Source organism: Haemaphysalis longicornis, unplaced genomic scaffold, assembly GCF_048455015.1.
Source record: "Haemaphysalis longicornis isolate Haplotype H1 unplaced genomic scaffold, Haemaphysalis longicornis Haplotype H1 scaffold_7, whole genome shotgun sequence".
NCBI lineage: Eukaryota > Metazoa > Arthropoda > Arachnida > Ixodida > Ixodidae > Haemaphysalis > Haemaphysalis longicornis.
Window position 1 is genome coordinate 185,130,755 of NW_027526422.1, and position 22,563 is coordinate 185,153,317.

General features: G+C 43.1%; 1 protein-coding gene across 2 annotated transcripts in view; it reads left to right on the forward strand.

Annotated features, from left to right (window-relative positions):
* LOC144145627 (vitamin D 25-hydroxylase-like) overlaps positions 1-22,563 on the forward strand; it is a 52,498-nt gene that overhangs the window by 8,106 nt on the left and 21,829 nt on the right. For both annotated transcript variants that reach the window (XM_077677299.1, XM_077677298.1), the window contains exons 2-5: positions 6,591-6,879; positions 8,888-9,012; positions 18,419-18,525; positions 20,284-20,588. In XM_077677299.1, the coding sequence (XP_077533425.1) occupies positions 6,653-6,879; positions 8,888-9,012; positions 18,419-18,525; positions 20,284-20,588 (764 nt within the window). In that variant the 5' untranslated portion in view covers positions 6,591-6,652. The remainder of the gene's footprint in view (positions 1-6,590; positions 6,880-8,887; positions 9,013-18,418; positions 18,526-20,283; positions 20,589-22,563) is intronic.

The following is a 22,563-nucleotide window of genomic DNA, read 5'->3' on the forward strand; positions in this document are numbered from 1 at the left end:
TGTCGAAAAGAACTTCGACCTTTATTTATTTAAATTTATTTACAATACTGCCAGTCTCTTCCCGAGACCATAGCAGCTGGGCTTGAAGATTTTAAATACACGTAGTCTACACAAACAGCAGAAAAATGCGGTAAGCACGAGAGAGAAGAACTGCAATCTTAAACGCGGATGGCCTTTAAAGTATACACAGCAGAATACGAAATATGTTTCAGTATAGTTATACATAAACATATTTACAGAACAAAGGATAAACACACAAAAAGCTAATTCTTTCAAAACACTCATTTGTAGCCGGAAATACAGAAAAACACATTTCAAACATCAGTAACACTAGCTGATAAGGAATGTTACATGAAACGGGATAAAACACTACAAATAACTGCACACATATAGCGTTTTCGGCCACTCAAATAGTTTAACAGGAGGCTGTAATGCATCTACCAATGAAGGCAAGGGGGGCTAAGATGTTGCATTTTCTTTTTTTGAGGCAAAGTCTTTTAGCGAATTTTTGTTAGCAACGGAGGTGTCTAAACTATTCCATTCTCCTATAGCGAGGGGGAAAAAGAGTTCTTGAAGGTGTCGTTCTGGAAAGAATATTCTTTTAGAGTATGGGGGTGTGTATGCCGGGTTGTACGGGATTCTAGTAGGAGAATGTACCTGGATGTGTCGGTTCTGTAGTGGTTGTGAATTAACTTAAAAAGAAATTTCAGGCGCGCCTGTTTTGCTCTAGCGGCGAGTGTTGGAAGGCCACGGATTGATAACATATTCGTCGGGAAATCAGTACGCCTATATCTATTGCAGGTGAAGCGCGCTGCCTTCCTTTGTACTTTTTCAAGTTTATTTACGCTAGTGACTGTTTGGGGAAACCATATTGTACTGGCATATTCTAGAACTGGGCTCACGTAGGTAATGTATGCTAAAAGCTTGGCAGAGTGTGGAGCCATTCGAAGACATCTGCGAAGATAAAGCAGCTTTCGCAGCACATTTGAAATTATTTAGTCAATGTGTGCATCCCAACTAAGTTGTGAAGTAATTGTTACAACTAAGTATTGGTGTTTATTTACTCTTTGAAGACTCGCGCCGTTAATACTGTAAACGTAGTTTATAGGATCTTTTTTTCTTGTTAGACTCATGCACACAGTTTTCTTAAGGTTAATCGGCATTTGCTAATCGGTGCACCACTGGGCAAGATGGTTTAATGATTCAGCCAGCTCAAGGTGATCGGAAAAACTGGTAATTTCTTTTTAAACAATGCAGTCATCGGCGAATAGCGTTCTGTTACAGTAAACGTTCTTCGTGATATTAATGAAGATGAGAAATAACAGTGGCCCAAGAACGGAGCCTTGTGGTACCCCAGAGGTAACAGGAACGGTTTCAGACGCCACTTGCGGAAACATGACAAACTGTGAACGGTCAATCAAGAATAATCTTATCCAGTGTGTTATTGTTGCGTCCCCGATTGTGTGTCGGAGCTTCGCAATTAATTTATTATGGCATACGGAGTCAAAATCCTTTGAAAAGTCTAGTAATATTACATCAGTGTGGGAACAGTTGTTAATAGACAATGCTAGGTCATGAACAACTTCTGTTAGTTGCGTAATGGTTGATAATCTGCTGCGAAATCCGTGTTGGCAAGGTGACAGGATGCCCTTTGTTTCCAAGAAAACTGTTAAGTGTTTTAGGATAACATGCTCAAATATTTTACACGATGTGCTGGTTAGCGAAATTGGTCTACTGTTACAAGGGTCGTCGCAATCCCCCGACTTCGGAATTGGTGTAACGTTGGCCTTTTTCTAGTCGTCTGGAAGCTATGACAACGAGAAAGATTTGGGGAAAACCAGGCCAAGATATTTACTACACCATTCTGCATATCGCCGAAGAAATGCGTGTTGAATGTAATCGGGCCCCGAAGCTTTTTTAGGGTCTAGCTCAAGCAAAAGGCTACAGATTCCTTCGTCAGTTATATTTATTGGGTTGATTGTATCATTATTAGGCGGTGGGAGCTGAGGCGTTTGTCCGTTATCTTTGGTGAATACCGAGTGGACGGTGTTAGCGCTCCCGCCTCAGTAACTGAGAAACGTTTAGAGCCCTTCCACAAGAAGCAGCATTGGCAGGTCTGCCGAACAGATACTCCGGAAATATGAAGCGGAATCTGATTTATTCTAGCAGATCAAGGCAACCACTAAGTCCCTTCCCACTTACTACGGCCATTGAAAGCAACGAGCAGCAATGAGCCCTGCCCCACTGTTGAGAATAAAACTAGGAGGACCGTTTACTTCTTCGCCAAATAAACAATTAAATCGGCGATAGCAACGTGCCAACTTACCACGTTCTTGAAGATCACCTTATTACAAACTGGACCGACAATATGTGACCAAATGTTTTTGAAACTCGATGATGATTCCGCAAACTTCCCAAGATGTCATCTATGACACCAGATGGGTGTACACGCAATAGAAATAATAACTACCAATGTACAACAGTCAGTTTCCACATCAATAAAACGACATAAAGCCTTACACGTTACAAAGCCGTTTTGACACGCTTCTCAAAGGCGCTCTCCGGTGGTCCTTCCTTGACAGTAGGACAATGCCCATGGCCGAAGGTATTCTGGGAAATTTGTATGAATATAACCCGTGCTTTAAACGCTACTGTTAGACAAGACTCCGCGCAGGGATATCCTTTTGGTTCGTCTCCTGAAGGATGTGCGTCACGCAGGAGTAGGAGCTCGTTCCCACAACCACCGAAAGGAGGCACCACAGTCTCGCAGAGGCGGGTTCCTCTTTGTCACGCAAGTGGAAGGAGAGAGGTGGGAACACCACGCCGCTGACCTTCTGGGCCTCGTTCTTGACTTCGTGAATCCTCGATATATTTGCGAATTCGCCGGAAACATCCTGTGATTCGCATTGTTTTTAACCGGAAAGTGTTTTATGCCGGGTTACACAAACCTCACCGACGTCATATCTGTCTCGGAAATGATGCCACCAGAAGTACCATTGCGGCGGCAGCGCAAGGTTTCGAGTCCGCGATCGCTCTACCGACTGAGCAATGAAGTTATGCCTGGATAGCTGTGCGAACGCACCTTATGTCCTTCCCTCTGACTTCTCCATTCACATGGTGCTGCGGTCTAGGAGAGGTGAAGCGAAGCAGTGCGTCATGATGCTAATGAGCGCCGATAGTTGCCGCCTCGACACGGCAGCGTATACCAGTTGTGTTTATTCGTCCTCGAAAGGGCATCGTATGATATGCATTTTATGTGTCTGCCGAATTTGTGGAACGCCGTCGCCACGTTCCACAGGCTGAGCTCTCCACAACACAAGCGTATGGCGTAGACGCTATGGAGCAGGACCAATGTGATCACACCTTTACTGAAAGTTCCCGCCAGCAGGATGCCACTCGCCAAGCACACCCGCAAGACTGCTGCCGACCCGCAAATCACGCTCCTTTCGCTGTAGCAGACTGTGACTTCACGAAATGATTCGCTGCAACCCGTCCGGTTTCGTTCACGCGGTTTTCGAGTGCTTGGGGTTTCAATCGGATTTACGCAGTGCTCGGGCGCGTGTAATCCAGCGTAAAATGTTGGTGGGTCTAACAGTGCCTTGCCAACAAAATTTAAATAGCGATGTGGAAGTTCACAACGATGCACAGTAAACATTGAAATGCTCCTGTAAAGAAACATTTAATTTTTGTGTTTTACTGATTCCTTTGAAAGAAAGATCAACCACACTTTTTGTTGTCTCGCACTTCTGACTGACAAAGTGGCCACGTATAGTTTCTTGAATTTGACATATAATATTGTTTTTGTCGACATTTCTGAAATTTGCTTTTTTTCTCGTAACGAAGGCACAGTATTCTTGGTCGGCTTTAAAAATTAGGCGAAATGAAAGGACAGAAAAACGGCGGTGTGTATTTGCTATTCAACAAAAATATGGCTTGTAGATCATGCTCATTATGTGACTGTTGAGAAGACGTAACTTGATATAAGCAGTTGGCGGGAACGTAATAATCAATAGTTTGAAACAGCCTGACAAAAATTTATTCTATTTTGCCGAATAACTTGAAAATGGCAGTTGTAATCGGGGGAAGTTGGGGCGATAAATTGGAGTGAACTTCAGCGCCACGACGCCCCGCGAATTTGCGACACGCTCAGTTTCGAACGAGGTGCGGTTAAAAACTCTTTTCTAGCAGAAGCCACAATATCTGAAGAGCCTTTAAAGTCAGCAATAATAGAGCATAAAATAACGCCCCGTCTTTTGTTTTTGCCTATGGCAATAAAGTATCAATTCCTCGTTTGGGGTAACAGCAACACAATGGACCGTACATCCGGCCTATTTCAAAGAACCAGAAGTACCGATGTGGTCTAGGCTCTTTTTGTCGAGCTGGTTGGCCACATGATAAAATTTGGGAGGAAAAGAGCCCAGAAAAAAACGGCTGCAGGTAAGCCCATCTAATGGTAGCTATGCAAAGGCAAATGTTGATTTATCCGGGTTAAGGCTTGCTTTCACCTGGTAAATCTTTGATTTATATGTAATTTTTATACTTCGGTATACACTCATCGTTAACTTATGTTTATGGAAGTGCTTGTTGTTGTGGTCCCGCTTCAGCCGTTTTGCGAGCCAAACGGCTCGCTGTTCCTCAATCTCCTACGCTACGTTTGTGCGCTTGGCGTTCCGTACCCTCTCCAATGAAGGAGATCGCCGGGCGATATCTGGGTGGTGGTCGGACACCGGTTGCTGACGGTGGCTCAAAGCCTCACGCTCCTTCACAACGCACAGAAAAAAACGGCCCGGCCTAGCTTTGATCCATGTCCAAGCTTGCACTGACTAGGTGATTGCGGCGCCCCCGTTAGCCCTCTTAGCCTGACCGGCGTCGAATGGCGTGCTCAGGCGGCGACCCAGTTATGTTATAATATTTGCTGTCATAACAAAAAAGTTCAGTGCATGTTTTCAGTGCTATTGTACCCACGTCACGGGCTACTTATGAGTTAACTCCATAAAACACACTGCCAGTTCGGAGAAAAAACGGAGTCGAGAATAGGGTCCTGAGCTCCTATTACTTTGCGTAAAACGTAGAATGCGGGCGGCGAACAGACTTACGTTTTCAAGCAAGCGTCTGCTCAGGTTCGAGTAGATACGAGAGAACTGAGGCTCAGCTGTATAGGCAGATATCACACTGAGTTCTAACTTCTTTCTTGTTGTTTACGTTGTATTCTTTTAAGATCAGTGAGCGCGAGCATTTAAAGGATGCGATTCCAAAATTAGCACAAAATTAGTCTTTTCTGTCATTCTTCTACGTCTACCCACGGCGATGTTTCTTATATCGTGCTGAAAGCAGGCTGTTTCGATTGGTGTTAGACAAAGTGTGCCTTGTTCACTTTTTAGCAAAACATTGAAATCAGTTTACATCTCCTCCAGGGTGTTGTTTTTGGTCGACAATGTTCTCAATATTACTGGGATTCTAGCAAGTAGACTGGTTTACAATTAATGAATGAGCATGGATCACTTCCGTTTACGCTTCACTGATGCCTGATGTTTCGTTTACGCTTCACTGATGCCTAATGAAACTCCTTAAGATGAGGTTCTTCAGGAGTCTCGTTAGTTCCTATTTTTGGCGATGGTTTTTTTGCACCTCTAAACAATCAAAACAATGCATCTTCTTTGGCTGAAAAAAATCATTAGAAACAATTTACCGGGCATTAAAGCTGCTTATTTTGTTTCAGAATGTCGTGAAGTGTGAAAGCGCAGTAACATTTTCACTTTAATGTTTATGATTTTCTTGTGATAGAATATCCAAACGCAGGCATGCTCAGCTCCGGCCCACATGTGTTTATTGCGCAAATTTATGCCATTTTGTAAGAAGAAACTGTTGTTTTCCCGGATACACCAAGATTTCGGTGTCGTCATATCTTTCACGGAAGTGACACCTTTACAATGAAGCACGGACTGGTAAAGGTTTCTCCCTGCGCACTGGGTGTTCTTGCGGAGAAGGAACCTTTACTACTAAAGAGTGCGTGTACTTTGGGTTGTTCGTTTTTGGTTTTATATTTTAACACCGAATTGTTTTATGCCAGTATACGCCAAGATCTCGCTGACATCATATCCGTCATGGAAATGACGCCGGTACACTTTTGCAGAAGCGGCAAGCCAGGACGACGTCTCTGGCAAGCACGGCCACAAGACAGCCACCGACTAGCAAATCATGCTGAGCTGCAGATGTCGCTGCACATTTCACTTTCGTGTTTTATAGATTCCTATGGCATAGGAATCAACCACAGTTTCTTTTACTTGTAGAATATTTCTGCTGAACATTTCTTCCTTGAATAGATTAATGCCTTCTACAGTTGCTACCTCTCTCTATCGTATCATTCTAGCCTCTTTTAGACTGAAAATGGTTACCCTAATGAAGCTTTGCATGCGCAGTTTCAGTGCGCGTCAGGTAAAAAGCGTAGACACGCCCTCACCAGAAACAACACATAGTAGGTTGGCCGGAAATGACTGCACCGGAATTTCGCAAGACAGAAATAATAATATGCATGCAAATAAATGTCTATAGGCTCACTTTCTCACATTTTGTGTGAATTTTTTGTTCAGATTTCTTCGCAGCCATCAGTGAAGTGCATTGAGGGAGGAGTGACTTCAAGGTATCCGCAGTCATGGGCTTGACAACAGCCGTCGTACTATGCCTGTCGTTTGCACCGCTGGTCTGGTTCACTCTTCGGTGTCTTCGAGGCCTCCTTCTCAAGCGTCAACTTCCGCCTGGAGCACGACTCCCGCCCATGCCACCAACCAGTAGTTTCAGGGGACACGTCGAGGTCCAGACCTTCAACTTCTTTAAGGCAAAAGCACTTGAGTGGGCCCAAGTTTGCGGTCCTGTGTATAGGTAGGTTGCAAGCCTTGTATCTTGAGTCAATTTGCACCGTATAAAGGCCGTTGTAGGTCTAATGACGGTTGTTTTGGCAGGTCGGGATACATTTCGTTCGGGTACATTTTTTTGCAAAAAAGTACTCTGTGCAAATTGTGAATGTTGTGGCCAGTAAAAACTTATTGCCCCATGGAGTCTAGTAGCTTTTTGTCCGTGTGAAATTAGGCGTGCAGATGGTCGTGAGAGACTGGAGGACCTGAAGATGTATCGATGGTGTCCTAAAGTTTATCTTTCTTTCTATTTCTGGCAATCACCAGTGATGCGTCACATTGTGGGAATATAAATATTCGCGGAAAGTACAATGGGGTTAGTAATTCAGAATCAGGAGAACGGGGCAAATGTTGTCTGCTTTCAACAATGCTACAAATAAACGGCTGTAACGAAATGCTTTCCAGCTTAACAGTGGTAGCAGAAAAACTCACGCCTTCGAATGCAAACGTGTCATGAAGTCTGATAGTTTTGGTTGGTCTTTCAACGTAGCATAGTTAAAAGAAGTGCTGCTTTCTTATGTGAGTCTTTACACGTTTGAGTACTTGCCTAAAATTCTCCCGGGTTTGCAAGCGAACCAAATTAGTCCCGCAAGGCCTGCTTGGTACGGATTGAAACTCGACAAAAATAAGAGAGGCGTGCCCTGACGTTCTAACGTTCATACAGAGCAGTTATGAAAGGCAATTTTTTTAGCACGCTAGGCACCTCCGAACACTTTTAATCGCATGCAGAGTACAAGCAGGAATAGGCTGCTGTTCTTTAATCGGAAAGGACGCCCTGTGGCGACGGTTCCGAGCCCACAGTTGAACTGCCCCTACCCGTGAACGACAGCCTTGGCCTAAAATAGCTGCAGATATTTGATTCGCTATTTGAGTAGTAACGTGGACAATGATCACCTGCGCAATTTTCCCCACACAATTGTTTTCGTTGTGATTTCGTTTTTGATAACCGGCAACAAACTGCAATCGCCCTGCCTGCGTGCATCGCTGCACTCAAGCACTGCCAGGATCCTACCGGGGCCGCGCTCCGCACCGTCCGGGCAGGTGTTCGCGTGTGTACACGGCTGCATTCGGGTGGGACACGGATGCTTGCATATTCACTTCATTCTTTTCACTTTCTTCCGCACGACTCGCAAAATGTACGAACACAGTTAGGGTAGTATAGCGGTCCGCAGCGTTCCCCGGAAGAAGATGCTGTTTTGGTAGCGCGGGGCTTATAAGAGTCAAATTTACTTCTCAGGCTGATTAGTACGCAAAAAGCAGAGCGTAGGCTTTGCTCTTTAAACACTTGACGATACCGAACAACGTTCACAGCCAAATGTGATACTGTGTATCGTTTTATTCGCGCTAGTAATGTTTCTGCAAACTTCGTAAAACGATTATACTTGTAATATTGCAGCCATGAAAAAGCTTCATTGTTATCCATCAAGCCTTGCTGTTTTTAAAAAAAAAGATATTGTTTGTTTCTAGTTCAAAAAGTGACAGTAGTTAAAAGATATACATGTTGGTGTGTTTAGATACGCTGGTATTGTTTTTCTTTGGGGTAATATTGTTAGCGTTTACAGCTAGGCATCAATAAATAATCTAGAACCGTTCTCTTTATACCGAAGATTTGTTTTCTTGCTGATATTACTACTTGTTTAACAAGGTTTAGGATTGACTACGTCCCTTCCACACGTATTGTCTGCCTCATTCACTGTTCTTGTATAAAAATACTTGAATGTTTTGTGTGTAAGTGTTGTTGCGAACACTTCTTACTATTACACAGATACATTCTCCGGATAGCTTTTCTTTTCTGTAGACTGAAATGCAAACTTGAGAACACTATGACGCTTCTGTTCCACGGTACAGCTTATTGTTCTAGATGAAATAAAATAATATTGCAGAAATATTTCTGACACCAAAAAGTAACTTCAAAAAGCCGATGTAAAACAATGTAAATATAATACATTTTCTTCGTCTCTTCAATGCCTCTCCAGACTGAAGTTGAATGGCTGGGAGATGGTTGTTCTAAACGATTTTAACAGCATCAAAAAGTTTCTGAAAACGAAGGAAATTCTTAATCGTGGCCGATGCCTCGAGGTTCGTTCGGAATATTTTCAGGGTAAGTTCAAAGTTTGCTTTTACCTGGCATATAAAGGAAACAATACTTTATCCCTGAGTATTAGCGTACATGCTACACATAATACATATTACACAACATTCGTATATCGACGTAAGATATAAACAAACAGCAATTATTTGAAAACGCTCGGTTTTTGGGTAGATTACAAGCCTGTTAGTCACATTGTAATATGTCACCACAAGTGCAAATCTTGAGATAAAAACGTTAGTAATAGGGAAAAACAAAAAGCTAATATTTTTTGTTTTGAACAACGGCCTGATATGCACATTGCAGTACTGACGTTTCTACGCTACCTTGCAGTAGTACGTGAGAGGAAATTTTGCCAATTCTAGGATCATATGTTTTACTTGACCTTGTGTACCTTTTACTCGGGCAGAGTAAGCAAACCAATTATCTTGTTGAGAATACTCCGGTAATGCCGTAAGTTGCCCAAAGTACCAAGGAAAGCGGACTTGGTTCGTTAGATTTACTATTTAAATTTACGAGACTTTACCAGCAAAATATGTTACCCTATAGTTTTCTTGTATAAAATTGTAGCCTTTGTAGCCGTATGGCTGCATTTAGGTGGATGTCAAACTTTCCTTCACATAAAATTACGGTAAAACGGGAGAAATGTTTGCCTGAATTTCTACAAATTTCTAATAATGATGGTTGCTTCTGTCTGGCAAAAAAGGCCACTGCTTTAAATGAATGGGACTTTGGTTACAGAAACACTGTTACAGTTTGGAGTAATAGTATGTCAGAAACACGTTTTCAATTTCGATGTGTGCGACCAAACAGTTTATCAGCGCCCTGTTGTACTTCAATTGCTTTGTATTCTCAGTGACTCATTTGCAAAAAAAATTAACGTCACGGCTCTACTCAAACCCTGCGCTCGATGAACTTTCCATAATGGCACAGACTACGTGTATATGATTCTTGCAGGCAATAGTTATAGGATCCTCGATACTACATTGTTGGGAAGCTAAATGTACTCAAATGGTTGTTTTAGTTTATGTTGTTTCAGCTTCTCTAAGGGTAACCATATGCACTGCACGAAATATTGCACGCATTAAGCCTCGCCCTCCCCAACACACAAAATTAGGCTTAAAGGAATAAAGGCCGTAAGAACTGCAAAGTTAGTATTGTTGGCAGGAAATGAAGTTTTTCGAAATCTAGGCATTTATTGCAACAGTGCAGTGTTTGGTTCTCTCGAAATTATCACAGTTCAACAGGTTGAGAGGTACCTACTTTGCCAATAAGAGTTCGTTTAAATAAACCTAGAAATTGTAATTTTCTTTCGACCATTATGTCATTGGATCAGGAAAAATGTCCACTGTACATTCTTCAAACCGGAGGAAAAGTACTTTGCAAGATATTACCAACAAAAAATCTCCCGCATAAACTTGTCTTGAACAATTATCATTATTCAATGGCATCGAATGCTAATCAGTCATACTTCTGGTTTTTTGTAGGCGAGAGTGTGTAACAGCGCCGGTATGTGTGGTTTAAAACAGCCAGACACGTTGTTGGCGCAAATTTTGTTATGCTCATTTTCACATCGTATTTTTATTATAATATCTCTGTATCCTCGTTTTAAACCCGTGTTTATTAGCTGTTACATAGTTATGCTGGGACCTCAAAATTGCTGTTATTAGCAATATGACTACATAACATTGGCTTGAAGGACAGGATACATGGCGTTGCTATAAGACATTACAAAGAAGTTTGTATACAAATATTTGTGGACTCCGCGGGTAGGCTTTTCTTATTAGACAGTAAACAGTAAAAAAAAACAACGCCCTTTCTCTTACGCGATGAAACGAAGCGTAAGGGTAGGGAGGGTTAACAAAATATAACGTGTGTGTTCAAAATTTCGAAGTGCAAGGCGGAGCCCTAAGCAGCGTGGGTTCGCTCTCTCCGAGGCCATAACTAACGCTGAGGCACAGCCTAAATACGCGTGCACGCGTACCTAAAACAGTTGTATGCCCGAGCCACCGCTATTTATCCCTATTTTTTTCTGTGTATGGGCGTTCTGGCGTTTGGAGAGCGTTTCGTTTTTGTCGGAGACGTGACCACCGTCATTTCTATTACCAGCGGCATGCTACCATCCTATGCAAGTCGAAGTCGTTTAGAGGATACAAAACAAAGCAATTGCACGTGTAGTTTCATCGAATGTGCTTGTTTCAAAGTAGGTTGTTGCGCAACGTTGCTTGTGTTTCGATATAAAACCTCTCAGAAGATTAGAATTTCAATAACAACGATTGTGTCTCTCTAAAAAAATAACCACGCCATTATTATAGTCTTATATTATTGGAATATAATATGCGTTGAAGTAATTTGCGACGTAGAACGTCGTCCTGATTTTTAAAGTTTTGTGTTAACATGTAACAGTAAAGTGAAAAGTCAAATTTTAGGGTTGCGTGCCCTGTTCGAGTGTATTGGTCTAAAATTGTTTTACCGCGTAAGAAAGTAATTAGGGAGAATGACACTACTTGGTGCTGTGTTTCAGGCAAGAAACAATCCCAATGTGGCAATTTCTCTTTCACGGGCTGACCAGATTTGAATTTTGTGCAAGATTCCTTGTTTTATATTTCTTTGGTAACAAATCTTGCATTTCTACATAAAGATAACGAAAGTACATCCAGCAGTCATTTCCATATGCTGAGGGTAAAAACGTTATCTATAAAAGATGGTTTATTGTTGGGTCTCGAAAAAATGCAAGAAGAAACACATTTTCTGACACATAGTTATGGGTAGTGCAAGTGTAATGCCAAAGGAATGCCGCAAACCATGCATTGGGTTTGTTTGTGTGCGAATTGCCCTTTACTGCCTGGTTGCGCCCGACTGTGTTATCTGTGTAGCAAGCGAACCGTGTGTTCTATTCTTCACTTTTCTGCCGCACGGTTTATTTTATTCTGATAAGGAGAGCGTTTCCCCCTAACGTCACAATCCTACAATAATCTTTTTTGATGTATAATGTGCTGGATGTAAATCGACAGTTCCAGAAACACTCGCGCCGAATGATAAAAGCCTGTAGAGCTGACTCCGCGGTATTCGATTCGCCGACACCAGTCCCCGCACGTCACTTTGTTGAGTGTTGTTTCGGCGTCTGCGTATTCTTTGAGTTATTAGGGGAGCTCAAGTTCGCTCCAATAAGGTTGTTTTTCCTTCAAGAAAGCTGCGTCAACTTCGGCTTCGTGACATCTGGTGAGGTGCGGGGTATGCACCCTTTATGTTCCCAACGTCCTATTGAATCCGCTAAGCCAGTCCAACTAGAGCCAGCCCCCGATTGCAAGGTCTGCCGCCCGAGTTTGGTCTCCTGCCAGAAGACCCAAGAGAACGACAGCTGCACCCACCACCGTACTGCAAGAAGCAATGTCGCCAATCGCCCTGCAGCATCCCCGAGAACTGCCATCATTCCGAGGAGCCCCCGCCGAAGACCCACATGAATGGTTGGAGAAACTGGAGCGCGTCCGGATATTTAACAAGTTGCACGAAAAAGAAGCGTTCCGACATGTTTTTTTACATAGTAGACAAGGCTGGAACTTGGTTCGATAACCACGAGGTGTATTGGCCAACTGGACTCAATTAAAATGCGAGTTTCTTAAGACCTTTACTATAGTGGTTACAAAAAACCTGAGAAATCTGAGCTCCTTCTTCTACCCGCAAAGCGTAGATCACAATCCCCACCGGACATAAAAATTGTGATTAGGTACCAACACCGTACCAACTGTAGGAAGTATGAAAGTTCTGGTTCTTTTTATACAGCGTAACAGATCAAACACTCAATTTATATCGCAAATTACATCGCACATGTAAACCAAACTATCGGCCTAACTCGACGAAAAACCACCAGTCACAAAAACCTCACGGAGAAAGGAAAACTCCAGGCGGCACAAGCCGCATCCTCTACTCCATCTCTTATCTTCATGTAAGAAAACTAAATTCAAGAAAATTGATTGCCTCAATAGAAAAGTTTTACAGCCGCGTTACAAGTGCCCACGCACTCATCGACTGCTAGACTCGAACGTCTGGGCGTCTATAATACCGAGGAGGAACTCGTAGAAGCCCATCATATTAATCAACTGCGGAGGCTTTCGGCAGCCCCCACCGGAAGGTACATACTAGATCATCTGAAGCTATGCACCTTTTTAATTACTGATAAGACTCCCCATTCCCCGCGATACGCATGGGTGGCATATAGTCCACCCCATACCGCGCAACACGCACCCCATTTATCACAATGGTCGCAGGGAGCATAGAGCACGAGAGCTGTGCCGGCGCTTTCTAATACATCCAGGCATACCCCCCTGTCACCTCTCTCTCTCCGTCCGTACCACCGGTTCCTCGACGGCGGAAGAGACGGCAATTGCACTAGAAATACTCAACAGCCAGGCCCCGCAACCGTAATTTCTGATTCCAAGGCGGCTGTTGAAAATTTTGTCCGGGGTCTTCTAACCGCGCACGCCCTCCAAATTCTCTCCAAAAATCGACCCACCACCTCGGTAGAGCTGATCTGGACCCTAGCCCACTCCGGTGGGGGCGGGAGGGTGGTAACGAGGTGGCCCACACTACAGCTCGAGCACTCACTATCCGAGTGGACCCTAGTCTTGTCATCTAACATGGTGCCATATCGGCTCAATATGCCATATCGGTTCTGGCCTCCTCAGCTATCCCGACTTGGTCCTACACTACCGTCTCTCCCAACGCGCGTTTTTCCCCGCTCGTGTCAGCCTTAATAACACCCTGGAACGCACGTGGCAGCTCTTGCAGACCGAAACTCTTTCATGTCGTGCAGTGGAGCACCATATTCACCCCACACTGTTTCCCTCCCCTAATGACCCTTCGTGCGGTGCTCTAGCCACCGTTTCGCACTCTATGTGGGCATGTCCAAAGGATCCCTTCCCCTCCATAGCGCGTGACAACCACTGGGAGGGGGCGCTGGGTAGCTCAGATTCGATGATCCAAATCTCCCTGGTGAACTACGGCACAACAAACTATTTGTCAACAAAAAATGTTTTATCTACGAGACAACCACCGATAGCCTGCAACAGATTGAGCAGCCCAATGAACCTGTGAGCCAGAGCACACAGCCTCCGTAGCCCATGACTAGCTAGGAAAGTGCGAGGGGAAGTGGCAAAATATCGCAGCCAACCTCTTCACCCCAAGTATCTGTCCTTTTTGCCAATGTACGAAGCGTGCTCAACAAACATCACCAGTTATTATCTGCTGTCGACTTTTGTTCAGCTGATATCGTGGCATTAACTGAAACCTGGCCTCACGATTATGTCCGCGACCACGAAATGTTTTACACCTCATCTCAGTTTAACATATACCGTTGCGACAGGACAGCGCATCGCGGTGGCGGAGTCCTGTTGGCCATTTCAAAAAAATATATTTCGTCCTCACCAATACACATTCGCAGTTATCTGGAAATTATCTGAGTTTCACTAACTCTCAGTCATTATACAATAATTCTTGGCGCGTGCTACCGGCCTCCGTCTTCCTCGCACGATTTTCTTAATGAATTGCACGACGCACTTACCCTGGTTTACACTCGTTTTCCTACCTCCAAAGTAATCCTACTGGGTGATTTCAATTTTTCTAATATCCCGTGAAACACCCAGCCACCATCCTTGTCACCATTCTCAACGCTGGCAAATGACTTCATTGACTTGTGCTCGATGTTTTCATTATCTCAGTTAGTAGCACAGCCTACCAGACGCACATCTAACGTAGCGAATATTCTGGACTTATATTTAACAAGCAGACCCGATTTCATTTCCTCCATTTCACATCTCCCTGGTGTAAGCGATCACTCCTTACGTTTTCTGTAAATGTAACCAGGCCAAAAGCGAGCATAACCAGGAAAAAAATTCACGACTACGGAAAAGCTACCTTTGCCGCCATAAATAAGAAATTATCGATATTCACTGACCCCTTTTTTTAAGATTTTGATAATGATCAGTGGAATCTGACTGGAACATTCTTGCCTGTAAGATAATGAGCTAATTGAAAAGTTCATCCCAAGCCGCACCATCACCTCCAACGTTCCTGCGCCATAGTATAACGCTCATATTAAACGCCTGTCTAATAAAAAGAAACTTACGTATCATCGTGCGAAACTTGCCCCTAGTGAAGCACGCTGGACAGATAACAAGTTGGCCTCAGAAACCTACGTTTCGGCACTCAAGGATGCAAAAAATTAATTCTTAACTAGTGTGCTACCTTCTATGCTGACAAATTATACACGAAAATTTTGGCGTGTTATTAACCCACCAACCAACAATTCCATTACGCTTTTTGACTCATTTAAGAACCCTATTCCTGCCAGCGATTGTGCGTCTATTCTTAATGACACCTTTATTAAACATTTTTCGACAACTTCTGACTTGGATCTCCCTATCACGCATCATTATGATTACGTTATTATGCCACCCGTGGTATTTGATGTACCTGATATTACTATACTCATTGAAACTCAGCCTAATCACTCCTCACCTGGCCATGATGGCATCAATGCGAAATTTCTAAAAAATAACAGCGCCTTAAGTTCAATAGTATTAACAAGAATTTCTCAGCAATCAATAAACTTGTCTTCACTACCGTGTATGTGGAAAATTGGTAAGATAGTCAGAGTTTATAAATCAGCGGACAATACCAACGCCATGAGTTACAGACCTATCTCCCTCACAAGTGTGTGTTGTAAATTACTAGAACACGTCACTTTTACAAACCTAGTAAATTTTCTTGAAAGAAACTGTTTTTTCACACCAGCTCTACATGATTTTCGGAAATCATATTCCTGCGAGACCCAGCTCATATCATTCACACACAAACTACATTGCATTTTAGAACGTTCTTCGTGTGTTGATTGTATTTTTTTAGATTTTTCGAAAGCCTTCGACAAAGTATCTCACAAATTACTACTTCATAAGCTTCAGCAACAAAATATCGACTCGAATTTATTAAAGTGGATTGAATGCTTTCTAACTAACCGATTGCAGTTCGTTTCAGCCAACGGTCATAACTCTCTACCCGGCCAGGTTCATTCAGGTGTACCACAGGGATCGGCTCTTGGTGCCCTCTTATTTCTAATATACATTATAGACCTTCCTTCTCTTGTAATTTCTAACGTACACCTTTTTGCCGATGACTGCGTAATATTTCGTGAAGTACTCTCCGATTATGACACTACCACTCTTCAATCTTACCTCAATGTTGTCGCTAACTGGTGTAATTCGTGGCGTATGGAACTAAATATTAACAAATGCAGAGCTAAGCGAATATCCCGCTCTAATACCACTACATTTTCTTACTATATAAACGACAATCCGTTAGAAGCTGTAGAGTTGTATAAGTATTTAAGTAACCACATAACAAGTAACCTAATCTGGTCCCTTCATATTCCAAATATAATGAACAGCGCTAACCACATGTTAGGTTAGTTACGACGAAACTTCTATAACGCACCGCTAGAGCTTAAATTACTACTGTTCAAAACACTAATTCGACCAAAATTGGAATACGCTACGAGTGTTTGGGACCCTCACCACGCTAATCTAATTAACGCACTTGAATTGGTACAGGACAACTGTGTTCGATTTATACTATCGATTTATAACCGACGTGCAAGTAAAAGTGCTATGAAGTCAAACATTGGGCTTCCATCCTTATAACATCTCGCCGAAAGATTTCTCGCTTAACCTTGTTTCATAAGCTTTATCATCATGTTGCTCTTCGCGATGAACTAATCCCCCGGCCTCTGTACCTTTCTTCTCGCATCGATCATCGTCACAAAGTTGGTTTTCAGCCAAGCAACATGAAATCGTTTTATCAGTCTTTTTTGCCGCTTACATCTCGTGAACGGAACCACCTTCCCGAAGATATTGTTACCATTGCCGGTAACCATTTGTTTCGCGCATGCGTAGCAAAGATTGTATAATTAGGAGCAACGTCATGTATCGTTCTTATTAACAATTACACTGTATTTGTATTCTGTATTTCTTTGACTTGTAACCACTCCCCTCTGTAATGCCTCTGGCCCTGAAGGTAAAATAAATAAATAAATAAATAAATAAATAAATAAATAAATAAATAAATAAATAAATAAATAAATAAATAAATAATTAACTATCGACGTCAGGCTCATTCCAGCGGCGACCACGCCCTCTTAACTGCCTTGTACCATAACGTTTGTCCCTCTCTCGCTCTCTCTCTCTCTCTCTTGCTCGGACACAGCGCCCCAACGAAGGGTTGATGATCGTTGTCGATGAGCTGAAGCGACTTTTTCGCCGTGCAGACGCAGAAATGACAAAGGAAAAGAAGCTAAGGTTTCTGTTGAGAGGGGTAAAGCAAGAGCTCTTCGCGTGCCTTGTTCGTATCTTCCCCAAGACTGTGTCCGAATTTGCGTCTGAGGCTTCCGCGATGAAGAAGACGCTCATAATTCGAACAAGCCAGCAGAAACGTCCAGTCCATGCACTGGTTTTCGGGGCGAGCGGAGCCGGGGCTACTAGCTCCGATACACTACGCCAAACCATCCGCGCCGTAGTCAGGGAGGATTTGCGGAAACGTTTCCCCAAGACGCCGAAACCCCAAGTAGCCTCCTTGACCGAGACGATCGGAGAAGATCAACACGAACTGGGAACTTGTATGCCGTCCAAAGCACCCCGTGAGCCACAAGCTAAGGCCTATTTCGAAGCTGTTCTTCGGCCCCGGCCAGCTCCAACTCGTCTTCAGGAAGCCCCGCTGTACCGCCGTCCACTGTCGCCCGCCGGACCCCCTGTAGTTCAAAACCAGAAGCCGAGGAAAACGGACATATGCGATCCCCCGATAATCGTCCGTATCCATGCGGAGAGGCCCACCACAGCTACCGTCGGTACCCCTACAAGAGGCTCGGTTTGCGAGTGTTCTCCCACGACGCACCCCGCCCCGTACATAGCACCTTAACCAGATGTCACGTAGCAAGTTTATTAGAGCAAACTTGAGCTCCCCTAACAACTCAAAGAATACACAGGTGGTGAAACAACAGTCAGCAAACTGACGTGCGTGTACGCCTGGTGGAGGCCACTCGAACACCACAGCGTCTGCTCAGCAGTCTTTTATGTTTGGGTGCGAGTGTTTCTGGAACCGGCGATTTACAACCTGAACATTTTAGATCAAAGAAGAATGTTCTAGGCTTGTGACGTTATGGTGAAACGCTCTCCTTATCAAAATGAAATAACCCGTGTGTGGCATAAAAACAAAGAACGGAGCACGCGGTTCACTTGGGACACAGATAACGCAGCCGGGCGCGGCCGGGCCATAAAAACAAAACATAAACAAGCAAATCCAAGGCATTGTTTGCGGCAAAATGATACATCTATTTATTTATTGTAAATAAACAGTTTACTGATTTTTTCAGGACTTGGATCCATCAGTGGTGAACCTTGGAATGTAAACAAACGGTTTTGCATGAGTATGTTGCGAGACTTGGGATTTGCCAAAACGACCATGGAAGACAAGATGATGGTGAATATATCCGGCATGGGCGATACTTTGACAAAAAAGCAACACTGGTGCTTCGATACAGTGTTTCGCTTCGCTTAAGGAAAACTCTCAAAGGAAAGATACGCGACAATTGTAATTAGGCTGTGAAATACTGGGCTGCTGACTCAAAAAATAACGATACATTCTGAAAGCCTCCTGTTTTGATGCACCCATTACATAATACGACCGAGTTTAAATACATGTATCGCTGCTCGGTTACAATATATCCAGCTCAAATTCGGCGCTTGTATTCTTACACCATGGCTTCACATACATTAGGAGCATATATCGGTGTGTGCGTCTTGGTTATCAAAGCATGAGCATCCCAAAAAGTAAATAATTCGCACTGCTGTTGCTTTGTGCGTTTTACAGAGGGAGTATTCCTAGCTATTTCGATAAGTTTGAATTGTGAACCCGTGTCTTAAAAACGTTGCAACACTATTAGTACTGTCAGGTAAAACGTATGACAGAAATGTTATTATTTCCACTAATCGTTCCTATTCAAATCAAGTACGCAAATTTAAGGGTGCTAGTGCGACGTCTACCCTGTCAATGCTACTAATTTCCAGGAGTTCAAACGATGATGCTATCCTCGCCGCGCTTTGTGGAGGTTTGTTACGCAAGAGCACAAATAGCTATTATAAGCGAAGATTTATAGTCCAAGTCAAGTCAAGAGAATTCTCGTCTTTTTACATAACGTCAATCTCAACTTTAAGCGTAGCGTCTATTGGCTGGTTCCCTCCAACAGGAGTGGTTAGAAGATCATAATGGGCTCAAAATAACTGCGCTTGCTGTCAGAAAATATGCAAGGCGGCGCCAGCACATAGAGCGTGTACGCAGGAAAAGTGTCTAATCATTGGGTAGTTCCCACAGAAAGGGCGCGAACATGAGGTGTAACGTGCCACTGCTCTTTCCCCTATCTAAGAAGAAAGGATGCAAGGAGGTGTTCTGTGGGTTAGCGCAGTGAGTTAGCGTTATGTTCCTAGTTTTTTTGCGCTAGAGCGGAGACTACTCTGAGCACGGTGTGTGTTTTGTGGTGCGGTGGGAATGTGTGCGCACTGACTGGTCGATCTCGCGGAGGGAACCGAGCCATTACTCGACAACTTTGGGTTAACGGCGTTTAACCACAATATATTTACACTTATTTATCAATCTCATCTATGTTTTTTGCTAAATAGCTAGGTTGGTCATTCACGTTCATAGGGGTGAATGATTCATAGCCCTAATTAGGGCAATATTTGCTTTATGTCTGTAAATTTGTCTCAGTCAGGTCATTTCTGGAAAAGGCTAATTGTCCCCTGTTGTAGGGGGGTGCATCATGATCGATTGAGGTATTTAGTTGACCTAGAAACATGGTTGACCTACCTGGGATTTGAAACACGTAAGCAAAAATACTTATGCTAAGACAATACCAATGTTTGCTCCGCATAGAGCACGATCGTTGAGGAGGTGCATAAAAGGACATTTAACTCCGAACGTCGACTGTTTCTTGTTTGTCTTATGATCAAAATGTAAAGCCATTTTGATAGGATTTGTTTTCCATGGCATGACAGAACCACAATGCCATTGTTTTCGCTTAAAGTACGGTTTTAGCCTATCTAAATATCTATATTGACAAAGAAGCCGTACCAACAACCAAACTCCGTTTACATCCAATTCATTTTGCATCGTAGGTATTGTCCCAAGTGACGTATCCAGCAGGCGTGGAGTTAGAGCGTGTTTTTATTGTGAAAATTGCAGATGGAATTCGACTACCTCGACAAAAAGATCAGAAAAACCGATGGAGCACCAATCTACATAAGAGAATATATTCTGTACTGCGCCTCCAGCAACATCGCCTCCTTCTTCTACGCCCGTCGATTGCCCAGTGATCATCCGACTCGCCAGGAACTTCAAAAATTTATTTTGGACATGCTCGCAAATATTCAGACTTTACCGATGCTACATTTCTGCCCGATACCCCTATTTAGGATTTTGCGCTGCCTGCCATTCACGAAGATTGGTCAACTGAATGCCGCCGTGACCGCCTTCGGCACTTTCACAGAGTAAGAAAAATTTATCACGACGTCGCACATCTGGTATAAATATGGGTGGCTGTGTTACGTGGTGAGAAATAATTCCCCTATAAATGTTCAAAAGATCCATTTCTTTTCTGGAAAACTCATCCCGTTTTACTAGCATATTTATAGCAATTAGAAATGGTGGGCCTTATAAATAAGGACTTGCTAGTACGATACACACTAATTGTATCTGAAAAGATATATTCCAAGCATTGCCAGACTCTAGATATTTTTGAAAAACATACTCATGTTGTACTCCCAGTTTCAGTACGAAACTTCCGGCACGTCTATTTAAAATTTCCAGATGGGTCTAAAATTAAAAAAAATGAATGCGCTTTGCTTTTTATTGCGTGAAATTTTGTAATGAAACGTACGTTTTTTTGTTAAACGACCTGTTTTAGGTAGTCGATGCTCAATCATTTCAACGAGCTTTCGTAGAGAACTCTTTATTTGGCAGACTTTTTTTCTAGGAGAAAATGCACTAACAGAAAATGTTGCAAGCAGATAGAAAGCAGGCGTTACCTAAATAAATTGCTCTGTCTTCCGATCCGTACATAAATATTCTTGGTTGGAATATAGGCATCCTTTACATTTACCAAGTATTTTTCTAGTTGCAAGCGGCAAAAAAGAGTTCGAATACCATTTAGAATGTTAAATTGTTTTAACGGGATGAACCACTCGGACGGGCATACTGACGACATTGGGACAAGCGGATCCACCCATGACTACTCTTCAACGGCAATGGCTCATATTTTTTGAGCCGGACTTTTGACTGAGCATCCCCAATTAATCAAAGTCTGGTCTGTGCATGGCGTGGCAATGTCAAACCTCATCCGCTTCACCATTCAGGGGCGCAAAGGTCTATATCAACATTAAAGGAGCGCAGTATAGTGTTACCGTGTCACGTTGTTGAGCAGGCTCACTTTTCCGTGTTTATCATATCGAAAGCGCAGGAATCGATAGCGAAATTGAATGTAAAGGTTGCGAATCAAAGATTTTTAGAATACAGCGGGTGTCGCTGCTTCTACCAGAACTTTGGGGAGATAGCGTTCTAACGCAGCTTTACAGGACGCTGAAAAAAATTCTGCAACAATGAACCAGCTCGGTAATACATGGTGGGGACACTTGTGGTCATTGTGAAAAAGTAGTTGACTAAAAAAAGGGACACAACACGATATACAAAACTGCAGAGTCCCGGTAGCTACTGGAACAAGGAGCTCATTTGGACCACCACTCAGCCCAGCCAAAACGGTGCACGACGCAGAATTCTACGTTAACAACATTCTGAGAACTGCTATTCGAAATATTGACCGCAACCTTGCGGCAACGACTTTGCAGTCCTTTTTAGGTTAATAATTTCTTCGTTCCTATAATGTCTGCGATAAATTGTGCCCTCTATCCGACGTCCGAAAAGGGTAGTCGAACGTTCTGGACACACAACATAAGGTATTCACTGCAAAGGTTTGCCTCTCCGCTCTATGAGCAACAGCCTCCTGCGCCATGGCGGAATCCCTCGCGCCGTCACAGCAGCGGCTTTCTCCCCGATCCAAAGCCAGCGCGCCACACGAATTTGCAAACTCCGCAAGCACTGTATTACAAGTAGAAATAACTACACAAGTAAGCGTCTGATGAAAGATAGTTTCGGGGAGCTGTAAAAATAGTGAATTCTAGCGGATGCCTATGAGAAGCCCCAAAAAATACTCGTGGCGTGTTTGGCAACGTACCTAAACAGATACGAAATAATAACATCACTTGTAGAGATATTTGTGTGTGATGTTTACTTTTTCAAGGTACCTAAATGCATGAAAAGTTTGCTTTTAACCTCGGTCATTATTTCAACTTTTTAACCACATTTTCCTTTTACACGACACACTTTCGCTAAGTTGGCCGATTGTCATATCATTTATTTATGCTTCACATATATTTACCTGCTGTTTCAAGACCATACTTTTTTGTACAT